Below are 18339 nucleotides of genomic sequence, written 5' to 3'. Positions count from 1 at the left end.
GCTAGACACTCTACACATATAATCATGAATATGCACATCATTTTGTCAATTACCGTCCCATTTTATAGGCAAGGAAACTGAGGCACAGAGAGGGCAAACTGACCTGGGGATCATAAGCTGCAACTCGGGCTCCAATTGCAAGGACCTGAGGGCTGCTCCTCCCCAACCATGCGTTCTTCCTCCATGCTTCACACGCCAGTGAAAGGAGAAGTTTTCTCATCTTTGCTTCTCAGCTGGTTTATCAGAGCTTTGGTCCTGCATGGGCAAAGGCACCCACCATCTCTCCTTTTTGGGGAAAACAGGTTTATTCACTCATCCATTTATTTTTCTTTTCCATCAGATTCAGCTCCTCTGTCCTAAAGACCTGGGGCACTGTGGTGAGATCGGAGGCCTGAGAGTGCTGGAGAGAAATATAGATGCTTATTCTCACTCTCTTCATGGAGGTCATTGACTGTGAAGAAGAAGGAAGTAAACTAACCAAGTCCAGGGGATGCAGATGCCTCATGCCTGGTTCTCAGACCCAGAACCCTGAGGACGGGAAGCAGCTGTTTTCTGTCTTCGTAAGCGCTGGGCTCTCCAGAAGTGCGCTCGCGCAGAAGGAGGGGACACGAGGGTGAGCAGAAGAAAATATCCAGTGTCAAATCATTCTAAAGGCCAAAGGGGACAGAAAGCTGCATCGTTGGCCTGGGAGAGACACTCGTCTGCTTGCCAGCTTGACGGAGAGGGTGCACTTCAGGCCGGCTGCAGGGGGGTGGACAGATGGGCCTTGCAGACCCAGGGAGTAAGAACACAGGGATGGACCATGCAGGGCTGTGAGGAGACACCTAGAGACATCACTTGTCCCAGAAGCCCAGTTCAAGAAGAGGGCACTGAGGCTTTGAGAGGGGAGGGAGTTCTCTTGGCCAGCCCCTAGTCTACCCAAATCTCCTGGCTGCTAATCCAGTGCCCCTTCCACCGGCCACCCCCTGGGACCAGGGCCTCACTGGATCCTGCCACCTCTGACCACCTGCGTGGTCTCCAGCCCTGCCCCCAGGTAAGCCATGGAGAAGCTCGGGACCAGCTCCAGTCTGCCGGGAGGGGTAACTGATGCTGGGAACAGAGGCCACCAGCTCTCCGTTCCCGCCACTCCCCTGGAGTTTTCAATAAACAGCCTGCTTCTAAGTGCCCGATGACTCTCAGCTTCCAGCTCTCAACCCCGCATCCCTTAGGCCTTGGAAGTTGGCTCAGCCAGCTGCGCACTGTGACCTCTTCCAGAAGGGGCCTCGAGTGCCTGCAGTGCCCCTGTTGGCCACTGGAGGGAGCCTTAGGCCCACTACTGCTCTGAGAAGCCATCCCCAGTGTGGACATAAGGCTGGAGGAGAAAACACGCAGATTGGAGAATCCTAACCCTGGCTGGACTTTCCAAAGTCCTCCCTCAGCTCTCCCCAGCCCAAGCCTAGGCCCCTCATGTCCCCCGAGGCCCCTGGGAAGGGAGGTTCCCCCTGGTCTCCATCCCCCAAGAGGAACCACCTGCAGCAGCTACAGCCAAAGCCCTGTCTACTGGTGGCTCGACTGGGAGGGCCCGCTGGGAGACAGGACAGGCCGGGACAGAAAACAGGGAAGGAAGAAGGAAAGTGCAGATAGGAAGGGAAAAGTGAAGGAGCCAGACAGATGGGAAGAGCCTCCGCGGGGCTGCCCCCTGTGTCGAGTCCAGAGGAGCGCCCAGCACCCTCCTCTGGTGTTTGCGTCTGTTCCCTCCCTGCCTGTTTACCTGGCCCAGCCAGTCCCCTCAACAGCAGTCCAGGACTTGGGGTTATTAGAGGCTGGGTGGGCAAGCTCCTGGAGCAGGAAGTCGAGCAGAGGAAGTGAGTGAGATGGCTGTAATGCCACCCGGAGCCCACGCAAAGGCTAACACTGCAGCTCACCTGGTTCTCACCTCTCTTATCTCCACGTGGGATAGAGTTCGCAGGCTTTAGTCACTGAAGGCGTGTCATTGAGAGCAGGCTTCTCTTTCCCCAACTGACACCTGCTGATGCTGCTGCTTAGGTATCAGGCAGCTTCTCCTGAAAGGCCACCCCCAGGGGGCTTTAGATTTCCAGGGCAAATTGCCTTCTTTCCCGGCCTCTACCTTCCCATCCAAACTTTTTTTTTTTCAACATCTTTATTGGAGAATAACTGCTTTACAATGGTGTGTTAGTTTCTGCTTTATAACAAAGTGAATCAGTTATACATATACATATGTCCCCATATCTCCTCCCTCTTGCATCTCCCTCCCACCCTCCCTATCCCACCCCTCTAGGTGGTCACAAAGCACCGAGCTGATCTCCCTGTGCTATGCGGCTGCTTCCCACTAGCTATCTATTTTACATTGGGCAGTGTATATATGTCCATGCCACTCTCTCACTTCGTCCCAACTTCTATCACATTTAAGTGTTTGGTCATTTGAAATCTCTGTTATAGAAGCTGAACCAATATGCTAAATAATACAGAACTAAAGAGATCTTAAGTCCATTTATGTAGAATTTTCCAGCTATGACATCTTGGGCAAACTACTTAATCTTTCTAAGCTTTAATTTCCTTAGCTGTACACCTATTTCCCAGGGTCATTTTATCAACAAATAAATGAGATAACATTTAATACAACACCTAATACAGCATCTAGCATATAGTTGGGGTTCAATAGATGTTGAAACAGCCCAGTCATCTTTGCAAAATGCCAGCCTGATCCCACCACCCCCTTGATGAAGAACCTTCAAAAACCTCCCCTGCTTTTACAGCAAACACCAGATGCTTCACATGACCGAATAAGCCCCGCCTAACTCACCCTTCCCACCCCCCAACCCCCAGCTCCAGGGGCTACACTGACCTTGCCGTTACCTCATTCCTTCCACCAACATTGATAGAGGGCCTCCAACATGCAGGACACTGTGCTGGGGCTTCAGATACAGACCTGGGTCCTTGCTCTTAGGGACTTTATAGTTGAGGGAGGGAGGGGGGAAATATTAAATGCATAAGTGGCAAACCCGGCTAACGTATGAGCATCTGCTAGTGGCCGAGCGCTGTCCCAAGCTGCTTGTACAAGTGCAGACTCCCATTTCTTACCACAGCCCCCTGAGTCAGGTACCTCTATTACCATCTCACATTTACAGGTGTGGAAACAACAAGGGCAAGGAACATGGCCAAGGTCACACAGCTAGTAGGGATGGAGCTAGAATTTGAACCCAGGCAGTCTGACACCACAGCCTGTGCACGTAACCACTTTTCTACCTGGCCTCCAAAGGAGTGTCAAGTGACACTGTCAAAAGTGCTACCCACCCACCCCCCCCGCAAAAAAACAAGTGCTACCCAGGGGAGGTAGAAGGGCTCAGACCCAAACGCCTCTCCTGCCCCTGGACCTTGGCATGTGCTATTCCCTCGGCCTGAAGCACCTTGCTCCCCCACTTTGCCCAGATCCTCTTCTGTTCACCCTTTGGACCTTAACATTCAGAAAGTGTCACTTCCTCAGGGACATTTTCTTTGCTCTCTGCAGACCATCCAGGTCCATTTACAAATTCTTGCTCCATGGTGTACCTTTTGCCCAGGGCATTTACCACATTGTGATGATAAATTTGACATTTCTTCATAGGTTTTCCCTGCCCACCCCCCTTCCCCACTGCCCTTAGACTGGGATGCTGCAAGATGAACAAACACCCAGATTGCTCAGTACCTCCCATAGTAGATGCTCAATAAATACCTGGAGAATTAATTAATTGACGGAGTGATTGACTTACTCAAGGTCTCCATGGCTGTGATGTTTTCCTCATTTCTCCTGGTGATCTCCTGCCCTCCTCAAGGACCCCTGCCCCACGTGCCCCCACTCCTGATATCCCCAACCAGTCCGAGTCCCCTGAGGGAGGGCCGTGGTGCTGTCAGGTCAGATTCTGCTCAGGCAGGATATGGTGCTGGAGGTGGGCCGGGGGCTGGTGACCTGAAAGTAGGGCACCCCCTACTTTCCCAGGACCTTACCCTGGAATGTGAGGTTTCCCAGGACCAGTCAGGGAATGGAGCAGAGACTGAGAGGAGGGACCCAGAACCTGGACATCCTGTCTCGATGACCAGAGATGATCTTTAAACCCCATAAAAGCTGGAGCCGTGGAGGCGGCTGTACCACCATCCCCAAGCACCGTGGTCTGGAGTCGGGAGCCGGCGAGATCAATATCGTTCGGGAGGCTTTCAGCTACAAGTCCTCTCTGCTGCCAAGTCTCCCCAGAGGCCCGAGAAAATGGAGTGGAGGAGGCAAGAGGCACAAGAAAAGGGGGAAATACATACTCCTCCAGGGCCGACAGCCCAGTAGTAGACTAAGGGCCATGCTCCGTGCCATGTGGTCTCAATCCTCACACCGGCCCTCCAGGGTGGGTGTTAGCCCATTTTACAGATGCGAAAACTCGGCCCAGAGAGGGAAACAACTTTCCTGAGATCCCAGCAAAGCCAGAACCACACCCAGCCAAGCCTGCCTCTGAGGCCAGCAGGCTCTGAGGGAGGGCACCTGGAGGATGGGCCCAGCCATGTCTGCACTCCCGGCTCTGGCCGGAAGAGGGGCTCTCCTAGGCCGCGCATGCAGCCGCGCCCAGGATGGAGGCTGGGAGGGGCCTTCTGCAGTCCTGGCTCCAACACCCGCAGGGACGGGGAACTCACCCTTCCCAAAGCATCCCTTTCATTACTAGCAGTCCTCTCTCCTCTGACTTCCCTGTGGCCCTCACCTATGACAGTGTGACACCCAGAGAGGGATGACTCTCTCGTCCAAGAGAGGCCATCGCACATTGGACAGCCAGCATCCCATCCTCCCAGCACCATCTATTCTCCAAGCCGAGGTCTCCCGGGCCCTTCTGCACCGACTGCAGCTTGCTCATGTGCCATGTGCCGTGTGCACCAGGCCTCCCAGTGGGTCTGATCCCCAGAACTCATGGGGGTGCTCTCTCCCCCCTCTGATCATGCAGCTCTGCTAATTAGCTCAGTCAGGGGTCGGCACACTGTGGGGCAGCCCTGTCCCCCTGCTGGCCTGGTACCCCACCCCTGGGCCTGAACAGAATGTTGGCAGGAAGGAGGAAGGAGTGGAGACTCAGCACGGCCCAAGGGGCCAGGTCTCCTGTGTGTGTGTGTGTGTATGTGTGTGTGTGTTCCTACACTTACCTGTCAGTGTTTGTGTAAGCGGCCGTATCCTTTCCCTATTTTGAACTGCTTGGAAACTGCTAAGACTAATAGTCATTTTCACCAACTAATGAGGAAAATCCAGTTCTTTCATAGAAGGAGGCAGACTTTGACCTAACACCGGTAAGGAGGCATTCCAGAGCCCCTGGAGTTAGGTTCTCCAGGCCCTTCCCTTCGCACCATTGTCTGTCTATAGGCCCTAGAGGGCACGCCCCCTAGAAAGACTGGCCCTTAGGGCGGCTGGGTAGAGCCCGGCCTGGGTGCAGGGGACGGACATTTGGACAGCATTCTCCCGCCCCAAGAAGGAGGGACGTGGGGAAGGGCTGGCCGTGGGGAAGCCCAAGCCAATCCGGGGGGACTTCTCCACACTCTGCTCTCCTCCCTGTCCGTCTCCGGTACACACACACCTGCCACGGAAGAGTCCATTTAAGGAGTGCTTCTGTGCCCTGGCTGCCTGTACAATCCCTGGGGAGAGACGAAAAACCCCAGCGCCCCAGCTGGTCCTCAGACCAATTCACTTGGAACCTCTGGGTGGGACCCGGGCTTCGGTACTTTTCAGCCAAGTCTGAGACTGAGTGTGAGACGCCTCACCTACGGCCCCCAGCCCCACCCCTATGCCCCTCCTGCCCTCTCCTCAGCTGACGTTCCCGCCTCTTCCCGGGTGTGACTCTGCTCACACCCAGCATGTCCATCTGCTGCAACAGGAGTTCCTGCTCGCCAGGGCCAGGCCTCACCCCTACCTGGCCCCAGTCTCCGCAGAGACTCCAGAACCCCAGCCGCAGGGCGGGCCCCACCGCTCTCCCCCAGTGTAGACCCAGACAAGAGCGCTTCAGTCCTGACCTTCCAGGAGGTGCTGAGGCAAGCCCTGGGGTCAAGTCCCAGTTGTGTGAGACCTGCCCGGGCTGCTCGGACTTCAGTGCCTGCGCAGTTTCCTGGGGGTCTTGTTAACATGCAGATTCTGACCTGCAGGTCTGAGGTGGGACCAGAGATCCTGCCTTTCTAATAAGCTCTCCACCGAGGCGATGCTGACGGTGCCTGGACCACACACTTTACAAGAAATGAAAAGGTCCTTTGGGTCTTCAGTGTGCTGAGATGGGTCATGAGCGCTCACCTCCCTGCCCCTCCTGCTGCAGCTCCAGCCCATTTCCTCTTCCTCTGGGCACTGGGAGCACAGCTGGCCCCCACCCTGCCTCGCTGTTTAGTTCCCTCAAAGCCAGGCTAGATCAGCCCAGCGCACAGACCTAGCTCTCTCATCCCCTGTGCCAGGCCCAGCCTCAGGTAGCCACATCGCTCCACAGCTGGTTGTGCCCTCCCCCATCGCGCAGCAGGAGCCCTGGGCCACTCCCCGGCAAGCCAGCACCACTGCCCAGGCCTAGAATCCCTGTCTGACCAATGCCGTCAGTTTGCTCTCCTGCCTGCCTGTCACTCATCAGTCTGTCTTTCCCTCCTGGTGCAAACCCTGAGAGCAGAGGAAGAGGCATGAGCTGGGAAGTCAGCTCGCCTGGGTTCATAGCCTGGCTCTGCCCCTTGGTAACTTTGTGATTTCGGGCATTCTCTGAACCCCTTTGAATCTGTTTCCTTCTCTATAAAATGAAGACAGGGACACAGCCCTTATCTCACTGGGTGTGTGCGCATGAGAAAATACACATACGTGCTCAGTGCCAGCCCTGGCACTTAGCAGGTGCGCTAAATGCCAGCTGTCACTAGTAGTGAGAAGCATCATCTCTGCCAGTGAGAAGCTATGTGGCCTCTCACGACCTCAGTTTCCTTGTCTGTCACTTGGGTATAACAACACCTGCCTCAGGGGTTCATTGGGAAGATTAGGCAGGACGAAGCCTAGCACACGGTAGAGGTGCAGTACATGTTAATCCACCATCACAGGCAGGGTGTCCATGCTCCACGTGTCTTTGTCCCTCAGAGCAGCAGTTCCCAAAGTATAGCCTGGGGCCTCAGAGATCCCTGAGACCCTTTCAGAGGTTGTGTAAAGTAACCACTATCGAAACTAATTTCTTAATAATACTAAGCTGTTATTTGTCTTTTTCACTCTCATTTTCCCACGAGTGTATGGTGGAGTTTTCCAGAGGTACATATGTGTGATATCACAACAAAGGGAATGCAGGAGCAGACAGGAGAATCCAGCTGGCTTCTGTTAAGCCAGGCGTGAAAGGGGCTTTTCAAAACTGCAAAAGAGTGTTACCCTTCTCATCCAATCCTTTTTGTTTTAGAAAATGTAAGTTTTCATTAAAAAGCTATTTATGTTAATGTAGTGAGTTTAACATTGTTGCGGAAGTGAATTAGTGAACATTTTTTAAAATGTTCTCAGCTTTAATTTATAATATGGTAAATATGGAAAGAGATAATCCAGGTGAACAAAAGCTCTTTGGGGTCCTCAATATTTTTAAGACTGTAAAGGAATCCTGAGACCACACAGTTTGAGAAGACTGCCACGTGTCACGGCACTCACTGTGCTGGCCGCATGCGGGTCTCAACACACACTCTCCCAAATCAGCTCATCCGAGCTCAGATCAGCTCTATGAGGAACTGCAGCTGTCATATGAGTATTTGAGATCTCCCAAGGAACACCGTACTGTGCTAGCATGCTTCACCTCAGACTTTCTGAATTGACAAGAGTTTACTTAGGACCACTGGGCCTGGTGTCCCAGTGAGATACACACCTGCCATCTGATGGGCAGCCACTGGTTTTGCCTGGCAGCCTCCATTCCCCCTTCCTCTGATAAATCTCACCCTTCTAGGGATCAGCCACTGCCCCGTTCTCAGTCCCCGTGGTTCAGAAGGCTCCAGAGGCAGTCATGTGACCCAGATCCAGATGGAGCGGTTGGTTCAGAATTAGTCATATGACCCCAGCAGGGTCTATCAGAGCCAATGAGCATTCGTCCCAGGTTTTTGTCGAAAGCACTGGGAGAAAAGAGCTCTCTTTTTACTGGTAGGATGAAAGCCTGGAGCCTCGAGTGGCCATATCCTGGAGCATCCGGTGGTACCACTCCTGGGATAGAGCTTGCCTGAGAATGAAGCCAACTCAGAACCAAGTAATGGAGACAAATTCCTGATTCTGCCATTTGAGCCCCGGAACCAGCTGTGCTTGGACTTCTTGGTTATGTGTGCCACCAAATTCCTTTTTTTTTCCTTAAACCATTTTATTTATTTATTTATTTTTGCGGTACGCGGGCCTCTCACTGTTGTGGCTTCTCCCGTTGCGGAGCACAGGCTCCGGACGCGCAGGCTCAGCGGCCATGGCTCACGGGCCCAGCCGTTCCGCGGCATGTGGGATCTTCCTGGACCGGGGCACGAACCCGTGTTCCCTGCATCGGCAGGCGGACTCTCAACCACTGCGCCACCAGGGAAGGCCCTCCTTAAACCATTTTGATGTGAGTTTGTCTTCTAGCTAAAACAGTCCAGATGAAAAACTCATTGTAAGCAGACCCAAGACCCGGATGGTAGGGAAGCCCTGGGAGGATTTGGGGTGAGTCGTCTGCCACCGGCATCCCTGAAGCCCACCACATATCCGGAGCCTGGGTGAGGCCCCTTTTTACCCACTGGAGACCTGACATATCCCCTTTCCAAACAACACAGCTAGTTAACGGCACAGATTTTTCTTTCACTTTATCATTTATAAAGCCATACCATGGATTGCAAAGAAACAAAGCAGCTGTACAGGAGTGGGACAGCATCAGTGTACAATACATTCATATCCAGGGTAAGTAGCATACATCAGGGTTTATACAAGGTGACAGAGATTATAGGCACGATGATACAAAATAGAAAGTATATTTCCATCTATATAAATACACAGCCAGGGCATCTGGAGGATGCTGGGTTACTCGGTTTTTCCTGCATAGGGTCTGGGAGGCAGGAGGGGATGGAGTGAGGAGTTTCTTACATTTGTTTTGAATGACATGTCAGAGAGGGGAAAGGTGGGGAAACACAGCATGCACGCACAGATGTGCCCTGTCACACACATGAGCCACACGTGGACACGCAGGAGAGTGTCAAGCTGTGGAAAACTGTTAGAAACAAAAGTGGGCTATCCCTCTACAATTACCTCGCAGCTGGGAAAAGTCCAAGCGTGGGAAATAAACAGAGGTCCTCCAACACTTCAACATCTGAGGACAGAGGAGCGCCACCCCGTGTGGTTGATCCCACCCTCACCGACACTGAGATTCCCCCAATCAGGGGCCCTACGAGCCCTGCCTCCTGATTCCTTCCGCCGCTGGGTGATAGTGAACTTGACATCCCATTGCCAACCACCTCCGACCCGACTCCTAAGTTCCCTAAAGAGACAAGCAAAAAACGCACACACATACACCCACACTTGCACACGCGCGCGCACACGTTCTGTGTTACCACTGGCCAGGGCACTCCAGTCTCGGGATTCCGGGGCCTCGACCCGGGTGAAGAGTAGCCCCAGGACTCTGCCCCCAGCATCTCCAAGGATCCCGAGGATGGGGAGATGTAGGGGCAGGAGGCAGCCCTTGGAAAGGGCATCGGCCTCCTTGATCCCCCCCCAGATCCAGATCCTGAAGCTGGGAAAGACCAAAGCGGGGGAGAAGAGCCGGGAGGCGGGGGTGATGAACGAACGTCCCAGGGAGGGGGCCACGGACACTGTTCCACACACAGACTCGTCCACAGGCCCCTGGGTGGCACCAGGGGCCTGCCCAACCTCTGCTCGGCCCACCCGAGTGGGCAGAAGGATGTTCGGCTCATCTCCCTCGGGAGCCCCTTTGCAGAGAATCGCACGTGCCCCTTGGGCTCCCTCTTACGATCACAGAGCCACCAGGTCCCCCCACCCCTATCCTGCCTGTCTCTGACACACCCAGGGATCCCTCAAAACCCTGCCAGGGAAGAACGCATCCTGGCAGTCCGCAAGCATTTGGAGCTGCTGCGGAAGAGGCTCCGATGAGGACCTGGGTCAAAGGGCCTTTCCCAAGCCTAGGACGCAATGTCTCTGTCCCTGGAACACCTGGCTGGAGGAGGGAGCCAGAACACCACGATCGCAGGGCAGAGGCATCCGCTCAGCCCTGGAACTCCATCCAACTGTTCCCTTCCTCCCCATTTCCCCTCTGGGCTCACCTCTCCACTATTCCCATGCTCAGTCCTCCCCTCTCGCTCCATCTGGGAAGGGCCACGGGGACCTTGCTGGGCCTCTCTCCCTGCTGAATTGGAGGGCTGTCACTTCCCTGCCCCCTGTTTCCTCCAGACACCGTACAGGGCAGCTCCGGTAAGGCCTCGGCTGCCTCAGAGGCCTGGATGCACAGCAAGACACAGGCTGGGCCTGGGGCTGGGGCCTGAGCTTGCCCGGGGTCTGCATCCCTGCATCACGAGCTGACCAGGCCTCTCCAGCCTCCGGCGCTCTCTTGCCAACTCCTCCCAGACCCTTTCCCATCCCCCACTCCCCAGCCCACTTTCAAGACCAGACGGCACTCTCCTGGCTGACAAACAGATTCAACAATAAACAACAGCAAAAAAGGTTGGGGAAAGGGATGGGGAGAAACAAGGATAAACATTCTCACAATAACAACAATAATTATTAAAAGTGCTTTCTTTTAAAGGAAATCTTTGGCAAGAACGTACTGCAGTGCTGTGGTTGTGTGTGTGTGTGTGCGCACGTGCGCAAGGTGCACGGGCCTAACCTGTGAGACACGGGAGGGTTATCCCAAGCAGTGTCTGACCCAAAGGTGAGACCACGGTGGAGATCGGGGTACCCTTCCCCATCGTTCTTCTGGACAGGCCACACTCTCGGAAACTGACTCTTTCCAGAAGGATGTTGGGTCGGGGGAGTTGATCAGCTCCCCAGCATCTCGAGTCCTTCCCAGAGTCACACACGGCTCAGGCCTGAGTGGGGTGGGCTGCTGGTGGGCGGTGGGAAAGCACGTGTGAAGGCTGACCCCAGACTCACATGAAGGGTCTGATGTTCCTCCCGGCCGTGCAGACCAGGAGGAGAGAGTTCCCGGGCTGTCCAGTGGGAGATCAAGATATTTACAAAGGAAGAGGCGGAATATCCTCTTCTGTCTGGGAAGAGAGTTGGGGTTAGGTAGGGAATGAGAGAGGGGAAACCGCGGTGTCTGGCTTGAAAGCCTCAGAAGGAAGAGCCCTTTGGGGGAGTCTTGGTCACCAAGAACAAGGTTTCAATCTTTGGGAAGCAGGGGGCTACTCCCCACCATCTTCAGACGCTCTCCTTTCCAACTCCCTGAAACAGAACATCCACACAGATACAGCTTCTTGGAAGAGAAAAAAAAATACAAGACGCACACGTCACCCACACCCACCACACACACCCGTGTCCCCTGCAGGCTCACACACCCGCTCGGGCCTGCAGGGAGGTGGGCTGCTGAGCCCTCATCTCTGGGAGCTGACAGCCGGGCCCAGCTTGCCAAAAATAAGGGGGGTGAAGGGGATGGAACATGTGCACCCCCTCCCCACTGAGCCCTAGTCAGAGTCTAGGGAAGGCCAAGGCCAGGGCAAGGAGACCCCTGATTGCTCCAAGGATAAAGGCCCCTACCTTTCAGGCTTCACTTATAGGTACAGAGAGGGATGGGGACTGGATTATGCCAGGGAGGCAATAAAGCTAGATGGGGAAATAATAAATACTTCTTGTCAATTTACCTATTCTTTTTTTTTTTAACCTTTTCTTATATTTCATTAGCTTACAGATTCTGTCAGTATGTCTCACATATATATTATATATATTTATATATCAGTACAATGCCTCTCTCTAGGGAACCCAGAGGCTTAAGAAGCTACTCAGGGATGGAGTCCTGCTGGATTCCCCGTCTGGCTTAGAGCACTTGGGTGGTGGTCAGGGAGCGCCCAGGCGCCCAGCTGGACTCTCAGCCCTTCGGCCTAAATGTGCGCCTTCTGCCCTCTGCTCCGCGGCAGCTGGGCTCCGGGGGGAAACCAAGGCAGAAGGGGGAAGGGCAAGGCTTTGGTATCGCAGGCAGGCCATGTGGTGTGCAGGCAGCCTCCCCCAGAGCTGACCAGCTCCCCTGGGCGGTCCAGCAAAAGTCAGACCCCCGATCCCTTGCAGAGGGAGCACAGGAACTGCAGGGGTCTCTCCTGGACCTTGCGGAGCAGGGCTTATAGAAGCAGGTTCCCAGGATGAGCCCCCACGTGGGGACCCTGCAGGACAGAACAGGGCAGGGCAGAGCGGGAAGGCTCAATCACCAGCACCCAAAAAGGCAACATGCACATAAGCAAGTCTGAGAAAGGCTGGTCTGGGGCACGAAACCCAAGAAGGGGCTGAGGGCTGGGAGCTGGCGGGAGCCACCTGCCCACCCCGAGGCTGGGCCACACGCCTCGGGGAAGGTGCCTAGAGCTCAGCAGCCTCCCTTCCTGAGGGATCTCTTCCCCAGAGCTCCGGACGCACAAGTCCCCATCTCCTCAAACCAATGCTCCAGCTTCCTGGTGGAGGCAGATCAGGGGTAACGTTGCAGCGTGGCCAGACCCACTCCGTGGGGGTCTCCGTCGAGGAGAAGGGGTTGGCGGCACCCAAGGCTGTTAGAGCAGGTGCAGGGACCAAGAGAGCGTCCATTACCCACAATCCTGGGTGTTCCTGGGGAAGGGGGCTTATGCCCACTCCCTGCTGCCCTGTCACCCCCGACTCTAACTTTCTTTGGACAGTATGCACTTGTGTGTGCAAACACAGGGGACACGGACAAGTATACCTGTTTCTACTTCAAGCTGAGAGGCAAACAGAAATCAGTGTGTGAGGATGTGGGTGTGGCCATATATACACCCCATAAAGACACCCACAAACTGTACATCAGAGGCAGAGAAAAGAGACCTTAGGGGCCTCAGGTCCGAGATACTTTCAAAAGCAAAAGTTCCGCCACTGGATGTCTCATGGTGGCTCTTTTTGGTTTGGTGATCTACCCTAGAGGTGGACAGAAAAAGATTCTCTTGATAGGATTTCTTCTCCTTGCAAAGCAGTTGGGTTAGGAAGAAAGAGCTTTTCCATTTCCCCCCAAAATGTGGATCTCCAGAGAGGTTCATTCTGCCTCTCTTGAGGAGTTCCATCCTCTCGGAGGGTGGAGGGGGAGTTAGGTGGACCTGGTTAGTTTGGGAGGCTCTGGGGGTTTTGCAGTATCCATCTCCCCGGGGGAATCCGAGTTATTCTCCTCCATCTTTTTCCTTCTTTCTCTCTCTCTCCCCCTCCCCGCTCAATTCACTTCCCTCTCCCCACATGACACTTTCTTCTCTCCTTCTCCAAAATTGGCCCAAATTCCTCCTTCTGGATTCAAGGATGGTCAGGATGCACAGGTCCCTTCCCCACATACCCATCCCCACTGCCCCGGCCCCGGGCAAGGGGAGGGGGGAGTTCATCTCTTCTGGCCGGCACTCAGCATGACCTTGGAGACAAAGTTGACGATGGCGGAGGCCGGCTGGTTGGGGTCAAGCTCAGCAAAGAGGTGGCAGGCGTTGTCCGTGGTGCTGCCCTGTTTCCGGGCCACAAAGCCGAAGAGCCTGCAGGGGCGGGAGATGGGTGACAGGTGGGGGGGGGGGGTCAGGAGGAACCCCAGGCCTGGGGGAGGCGCCCAGGAAAGCAAGCTCATCTTTGCTCCCTTCCCCATCTTTCCCCACCTCCCTGAGCACTGGGCACTGAGGGTGGAGCATGCGAGAGAATCCTTCCTCTCCTTCACCAACAAGAAAACCAACGCCTGGAGACAGCACGTCACTTGTTCAGGGTCAGCAGAAATTCCCCTTTGTGGGCGGGGAGCAGGGGGAAGAGGTGCTGGAGGTGAGTGACAAGACCCGACAGTAAGAGGGGGAGGATGAGACCAAAAATAAAATGGGACATTCCTAGACCAGCTTCTCTCAGCCCATCCCTGCCACACCCCTAGCCGAATGTTCTTACACACAACACATAAGCAAAGTGCCGTCTGCCTGTCAAAGGGCCCGCCTGCCTCGGACACCACAGAAGGTCAGAGACCAAAGGACGAGGGGCCACCGTCCCCCACTACACACACACATGCACACACACTTCTCCAGAGAATGGGAGGGGGAGGGGGACCCCACACCTGTTCCCCCGCAAACCCCACTCCTCATACCAGGACTGGAGTGACTGAGCGTTCTCTCTGTGCAAAACAGAGTTAAAAATACGAGCGCGGAAGAACAGAATGTGAGCTCAGGTCCCCTCCCAGCCAGCACATTGCTGGATGGGAAAATCGGGACAGCTGGAGATTCCGATGGAAACCCCTCTCCCAGGACTGGACGGACCACAGCAGCTAAAATTACCAGAGTTGGGACTGGCTTACCGCCCCCCCACACACACACACACAGGGCTCCCCACAGTTTTGCTGTACCCAAATGTGTTTCAGGGGCTGGGGACAATCAGGTCAGAGGCCTAGGGTAACAGTCTACCCAAGTGGTGGGGAAGCCTGGGCCCGTGGATCACCCCCCCGGAGCCCCCTCTCCAGGCCAGGATGGAGAACCGGCCCACCTCTCAGGCCTGAACACTGCCCGCCTGCCCTCCCTTCATGTTTATTTCAGCTCTGTGGGCCTCAGGGCCAACTCAACAGTAGCCCAAGTCCTTCCTCTGCTTGGGGGAATGGATGCGGCAAGAAACCTCGGCCCCCAAGGGCAGAGAGGAGCGCTTACAAGCACCCAGAGCGAGCACCTCCTTAAACTGGGGGCCTGAGGCATCTCGCCTGCCTCACCCTCATCCAGCCCTGAGCTCTCCTGGGCCCCCACAAGGGCGAGTCAGAAGGAAGCGCAGCACAAAAGCTACTCCTCAAGGATGAATTTCCAGGCCTGGGACCAGCCCGCTTCTGTCCCGGATGCATCTCCCCCTCGGAGGGCCGGGTGGTGAGTAAGACAAGACCCTTCAAACGCAGAGCTCTGGCCTCCTAGCTGGCGGCAGGGACTTGGAGAGCCCAGTGACCCCATGAGCCCCAGGGGAGGCTGAGATAAGCTTTGAGAGGACTGCACACGGGGGCCTCTTTTCAGCTGAGCTGCTAACTCTTTATGTGACCTTGAGCCAGGAGAGGTCTCCTCCATCCCACACGGCCCCTCTGGATGAAACAGAGCAGGACCCTATGGTCCTTGCCCCCCATGTCTTCTGCCTGCCTTTTGTCTGTGGAAAAACTTTAGCCAGAGAATAAGTTTAATCAGAGAAAATGCAGAAACAAAGGAAACCAGTCCGACAAGACTAAATAATAGTAGTTTAGTCACTAAGCATAGTTAAGGACCTTTAGTTCCTTCTCAAGGCCTATAGATAATATCCTGAGACATATCCTGTGAGCTGTCTTGTAGATACTGAAACTCCCACCAGGTGGAAGAAATTAACTACATCATGGCCAGTTAAGGGGGCATGTAGCCCCCTCCCCCCGTCTATAAAAGCTCTTGCCCCCTGGTTGTCAGTGGGGGTGGGGTGGGAGCCGCATCCACCCTCCCCCGTGATTGCTGGCATCCAAAATGAAGCAAACTTTCCTTTCCACCAACCTGGCCTCTGTATTGGCTTTTGAAAGGGGAGCAGCCAGACCCCACTTGCAGTTACACGGACACCCCCAGAAGGAGCTTTCATCGTGCTGACCCCGGTCAGTTCCACGCATCTGGACCACAGTGGCCTCACTGGGCCTCCTCCTCGCTCTCCTCCTCCCTGCCTCCATCCTTTCATTTCCTTACTAAATATCTATCAGCCCCTCCCACACGGCAGATACAGTCGTACCTTCAGGGAGCTTGCAATCTGGTGGCCTCTCCAGCCCCATCCCCATGAAATCAGCTCTCTCCTGCTCCCACACCCATTTCTACCTGTCGTATAAGACCTATTTTTTTTTTTTTGCAGTACTCGGGCGTCTCACTGTTGTGGCCTCTCCCGTTGCGGAGCACAGGCTCCGGACGCGCAGGCTCAGCAGCCACGGCTCACGGGCCCAGCCGCTCCGCGGCATGTGGGATCTTCCCGGACCAGGACATGAACCCGTGTCCCCTGCATCGGCAGGCGGACTCTCAACCACTGTGCCACCAGGGAAGCCCCAAGTCTATTTTTAAACAAGGGTTCTTTCCCCAAACCTTCCCAAATCAGCAGTGGTTTTGATTTCTTTTTAATAGTGAAAGTTTTCTTTTTCTAAAGCCAATCTTATATGAGGTCTGGATATGTAAAGGTGACAGCAGTACTTATGGCAATAAATGGATCAATTCAACAGCGTAACGTTTACCTATGATAAAGTCAATCAGTGAGAAAAAAAATGGGGCTGTTTGGGTGAGCCCAACGAAGTAAAAGGTGGAATTATGGACCATAGTGACAGTCTTATGTCAGCTTCAGTACCCAGGTTATTCCTCTACTTTGTTTTGGTTTTACTGAGAAAACTCCGATTCATCCTGATAAATAACTGCAAATCGTACCTCCCCTCATAGCGGCTCAGTTACAACCTGAGGAACCTAGCGTTCCTTGGAACACAGCTTGAAAACCACTGCAGCACCTTAGCCTGCTTATACACTTCTCTTATCTACTGTGCTACCATCAGGCACCCGAGGGCAGAATCAGCCCTCTGGTTGGTCTGAATTTTCCCAGGGCTGAGTTAGTTCCCTGGAAGCACTTACGAAATGCCAAATAGATGGAAAATTGACCAAAGGACCCCAGGGCCATCAGTGGAATTTCGGAAGGAATTCAGACCTACCGGACTCCCGCGGTCTGACGTGGAGGTCAAGCCCAGCCACGTCATGCACAGAAGTCCGCCAAGAGAGCAGGAATGGGAATCAAGGATGCCAGGATTGTGGCAGAAAAGATCATTTAAACAACCCCTGCCCCACTGCCGTCACCTCCAATAACACTCTCAGCTTTCAGATCCCTTCCTCAGACCCTGCGGGTCTGGTCCTGAGAGAGGGAAGGGGACAAGACTGGAGGCTGGGCCTTTGGCCTCGAGGCAGGAGAAGGCCAAAGACCTGGCTGCCTGGGCAAGCTTTTCTCCAGAGCTGCCCTTTGCCTACGTCCTGTTCCTGGATCCTAAACCCACTCCCGCACCCACCTCTGCCCCAGGCAAGGAGCATGAAGACCAGCCAGCCGGGTGGGGAGAAGCGTACTTACTTAGCAGGGGAACCTCCCTCCGTCTTCATCCACCTGTGGAGAGAATGATGGCACAGCGTAAACCACCACTTCTCCCTCAGAGCCCAGCCCCGGGTGTGCCTGGACCCCTGGGGAAGGCAGAGCCCCTGTGCCAGGGGGGCGGGAGCCTCCAAAGACCATGCCTCAGGGCATTCACAGCGGAGAGAGCACTGCGGCCTGCCTTCCAAGGAGCTTTCCCCAACGTGGAGAGAAGCAGCTTCAGGGTCAGAGGGGTAGAAGCAGGCGTTTGGTCCCTGGGAGGGGCTTCAAACTGGTGGCGGGAAAAACTCAAAAAGATGCCAACACAGCTACTCACGGTCCCACAGGCATGGGCAGATCTTCAAATTGAGCCAAGAATGCACACACACAAACACAGGAGTGCATACACACACACAGGAGTGCATACACACACACAGGAGTGCATACACACACACGTACATGCATACACACAGACTTCAGTGTTCGAAAGATGGCTGGGAAGGCAAGTGTCTACAAGAGACTTACTTCCTCTCCTGTGGATCCAGGTCACAGAAGGTGATGGTGTTGAGGGGGTAGTGGCGTCTGAAGAAGAGCCTGTGGCACACACATCAGATAAACAGAGAATGAGTGCTGAAGTGACTCCTCCTTCAGGTCAGGCCACCACCTGTGGCTGTCACAGGTCGACACAGCCTTTCCCTTCTGAGCATGATGGCCTGGGCTGCTCCCTTTGGGGACATAAAGCCATGCATAGGGACAGAGAGATGTCTCATAGAAACATGTCTCAAATGCTAGAGGCTAGGAAAAGAAGGAAGAAACTGGCATTGAGGAATGAGAAACGGGGGAACTCTGGAGGAGGAAGAAAAGGGGCTGGGGAGAGAGCGTGAGAGGAAGGGCCTCTGCTCTAGAAAGCAGGGACTTTTATCAGTTGCGTTTACAGCTGTATAACAAGTGCAGGCATATTTGTGGAAGGAAGGAAGGATGGATGGATGGATGGATGATGGATAGAGGGAGACAAATTAGTGAAGGGATAAATGGGTGGGCGACGATAAATGGGGGATGAATAGATGCAGGAATGGATGGATCAATTGGTGAGTGGGTGAGAAAGTGGATGGATGGATGGGTCACAGGGTTGGGGGGAG

At 54.5% G+C, this 18339-nt stretch overlaps 1 protein-coding gene across 8 annotated transcripts in view; it reads right to left on the bottom strand.

Moving 5' to 3' along the window:
- Nucleotides 1-8772: 8772 nt before the first annotated feature.
- TNS1 (tensin 1) overlaps nucleotides 8773-18339 on the bottom strand; it is a 205309-nt gene continuing 195742 nt past the window's right edge. For all 8 annotated transcript variants that reach the window (XM_070045901.1, XM_070045904.1, XM_070045902.1 and 5 more), the window contains 3 exons: nucleotides 17726-17794; nucleotides 17204-17236; nucleotides 8773-13644 (listed from right to left, as the gene is read on the bottom strand). In XM_070045901.1, the coding sequence (XP_069902002.1) occupies nucleotides 13500-13644; nucleotides 17204-17236; nucleotides 17726-17794 (247 nt within the window). In that variant the 3' untranslated portion in view covers nucleotides 8773-13499. The remainder of the gene's footprint in view (nucleotides 13645-17203; nucleotides 17237-17725; nucleotides 17795-18339) is intronic.

The sequence above is a fragment of the Globicephala melas genome, chromosome 7 (assembly GCF_963455315.2).
Source record: "Globicephala melas chromosome 7, mGloMel1.2, whole genome shotgun sequence".
NCBI lineage: Eukaryota > Metazoa > Chordata > Mammalia > Artiodactyla > Delphinidae > Globicephala > Globicephala melas.
Note: the sequence above shows the minus strand (reverse complement) of the source record. Positions and strands in the feature narration are given on the sequence as shown.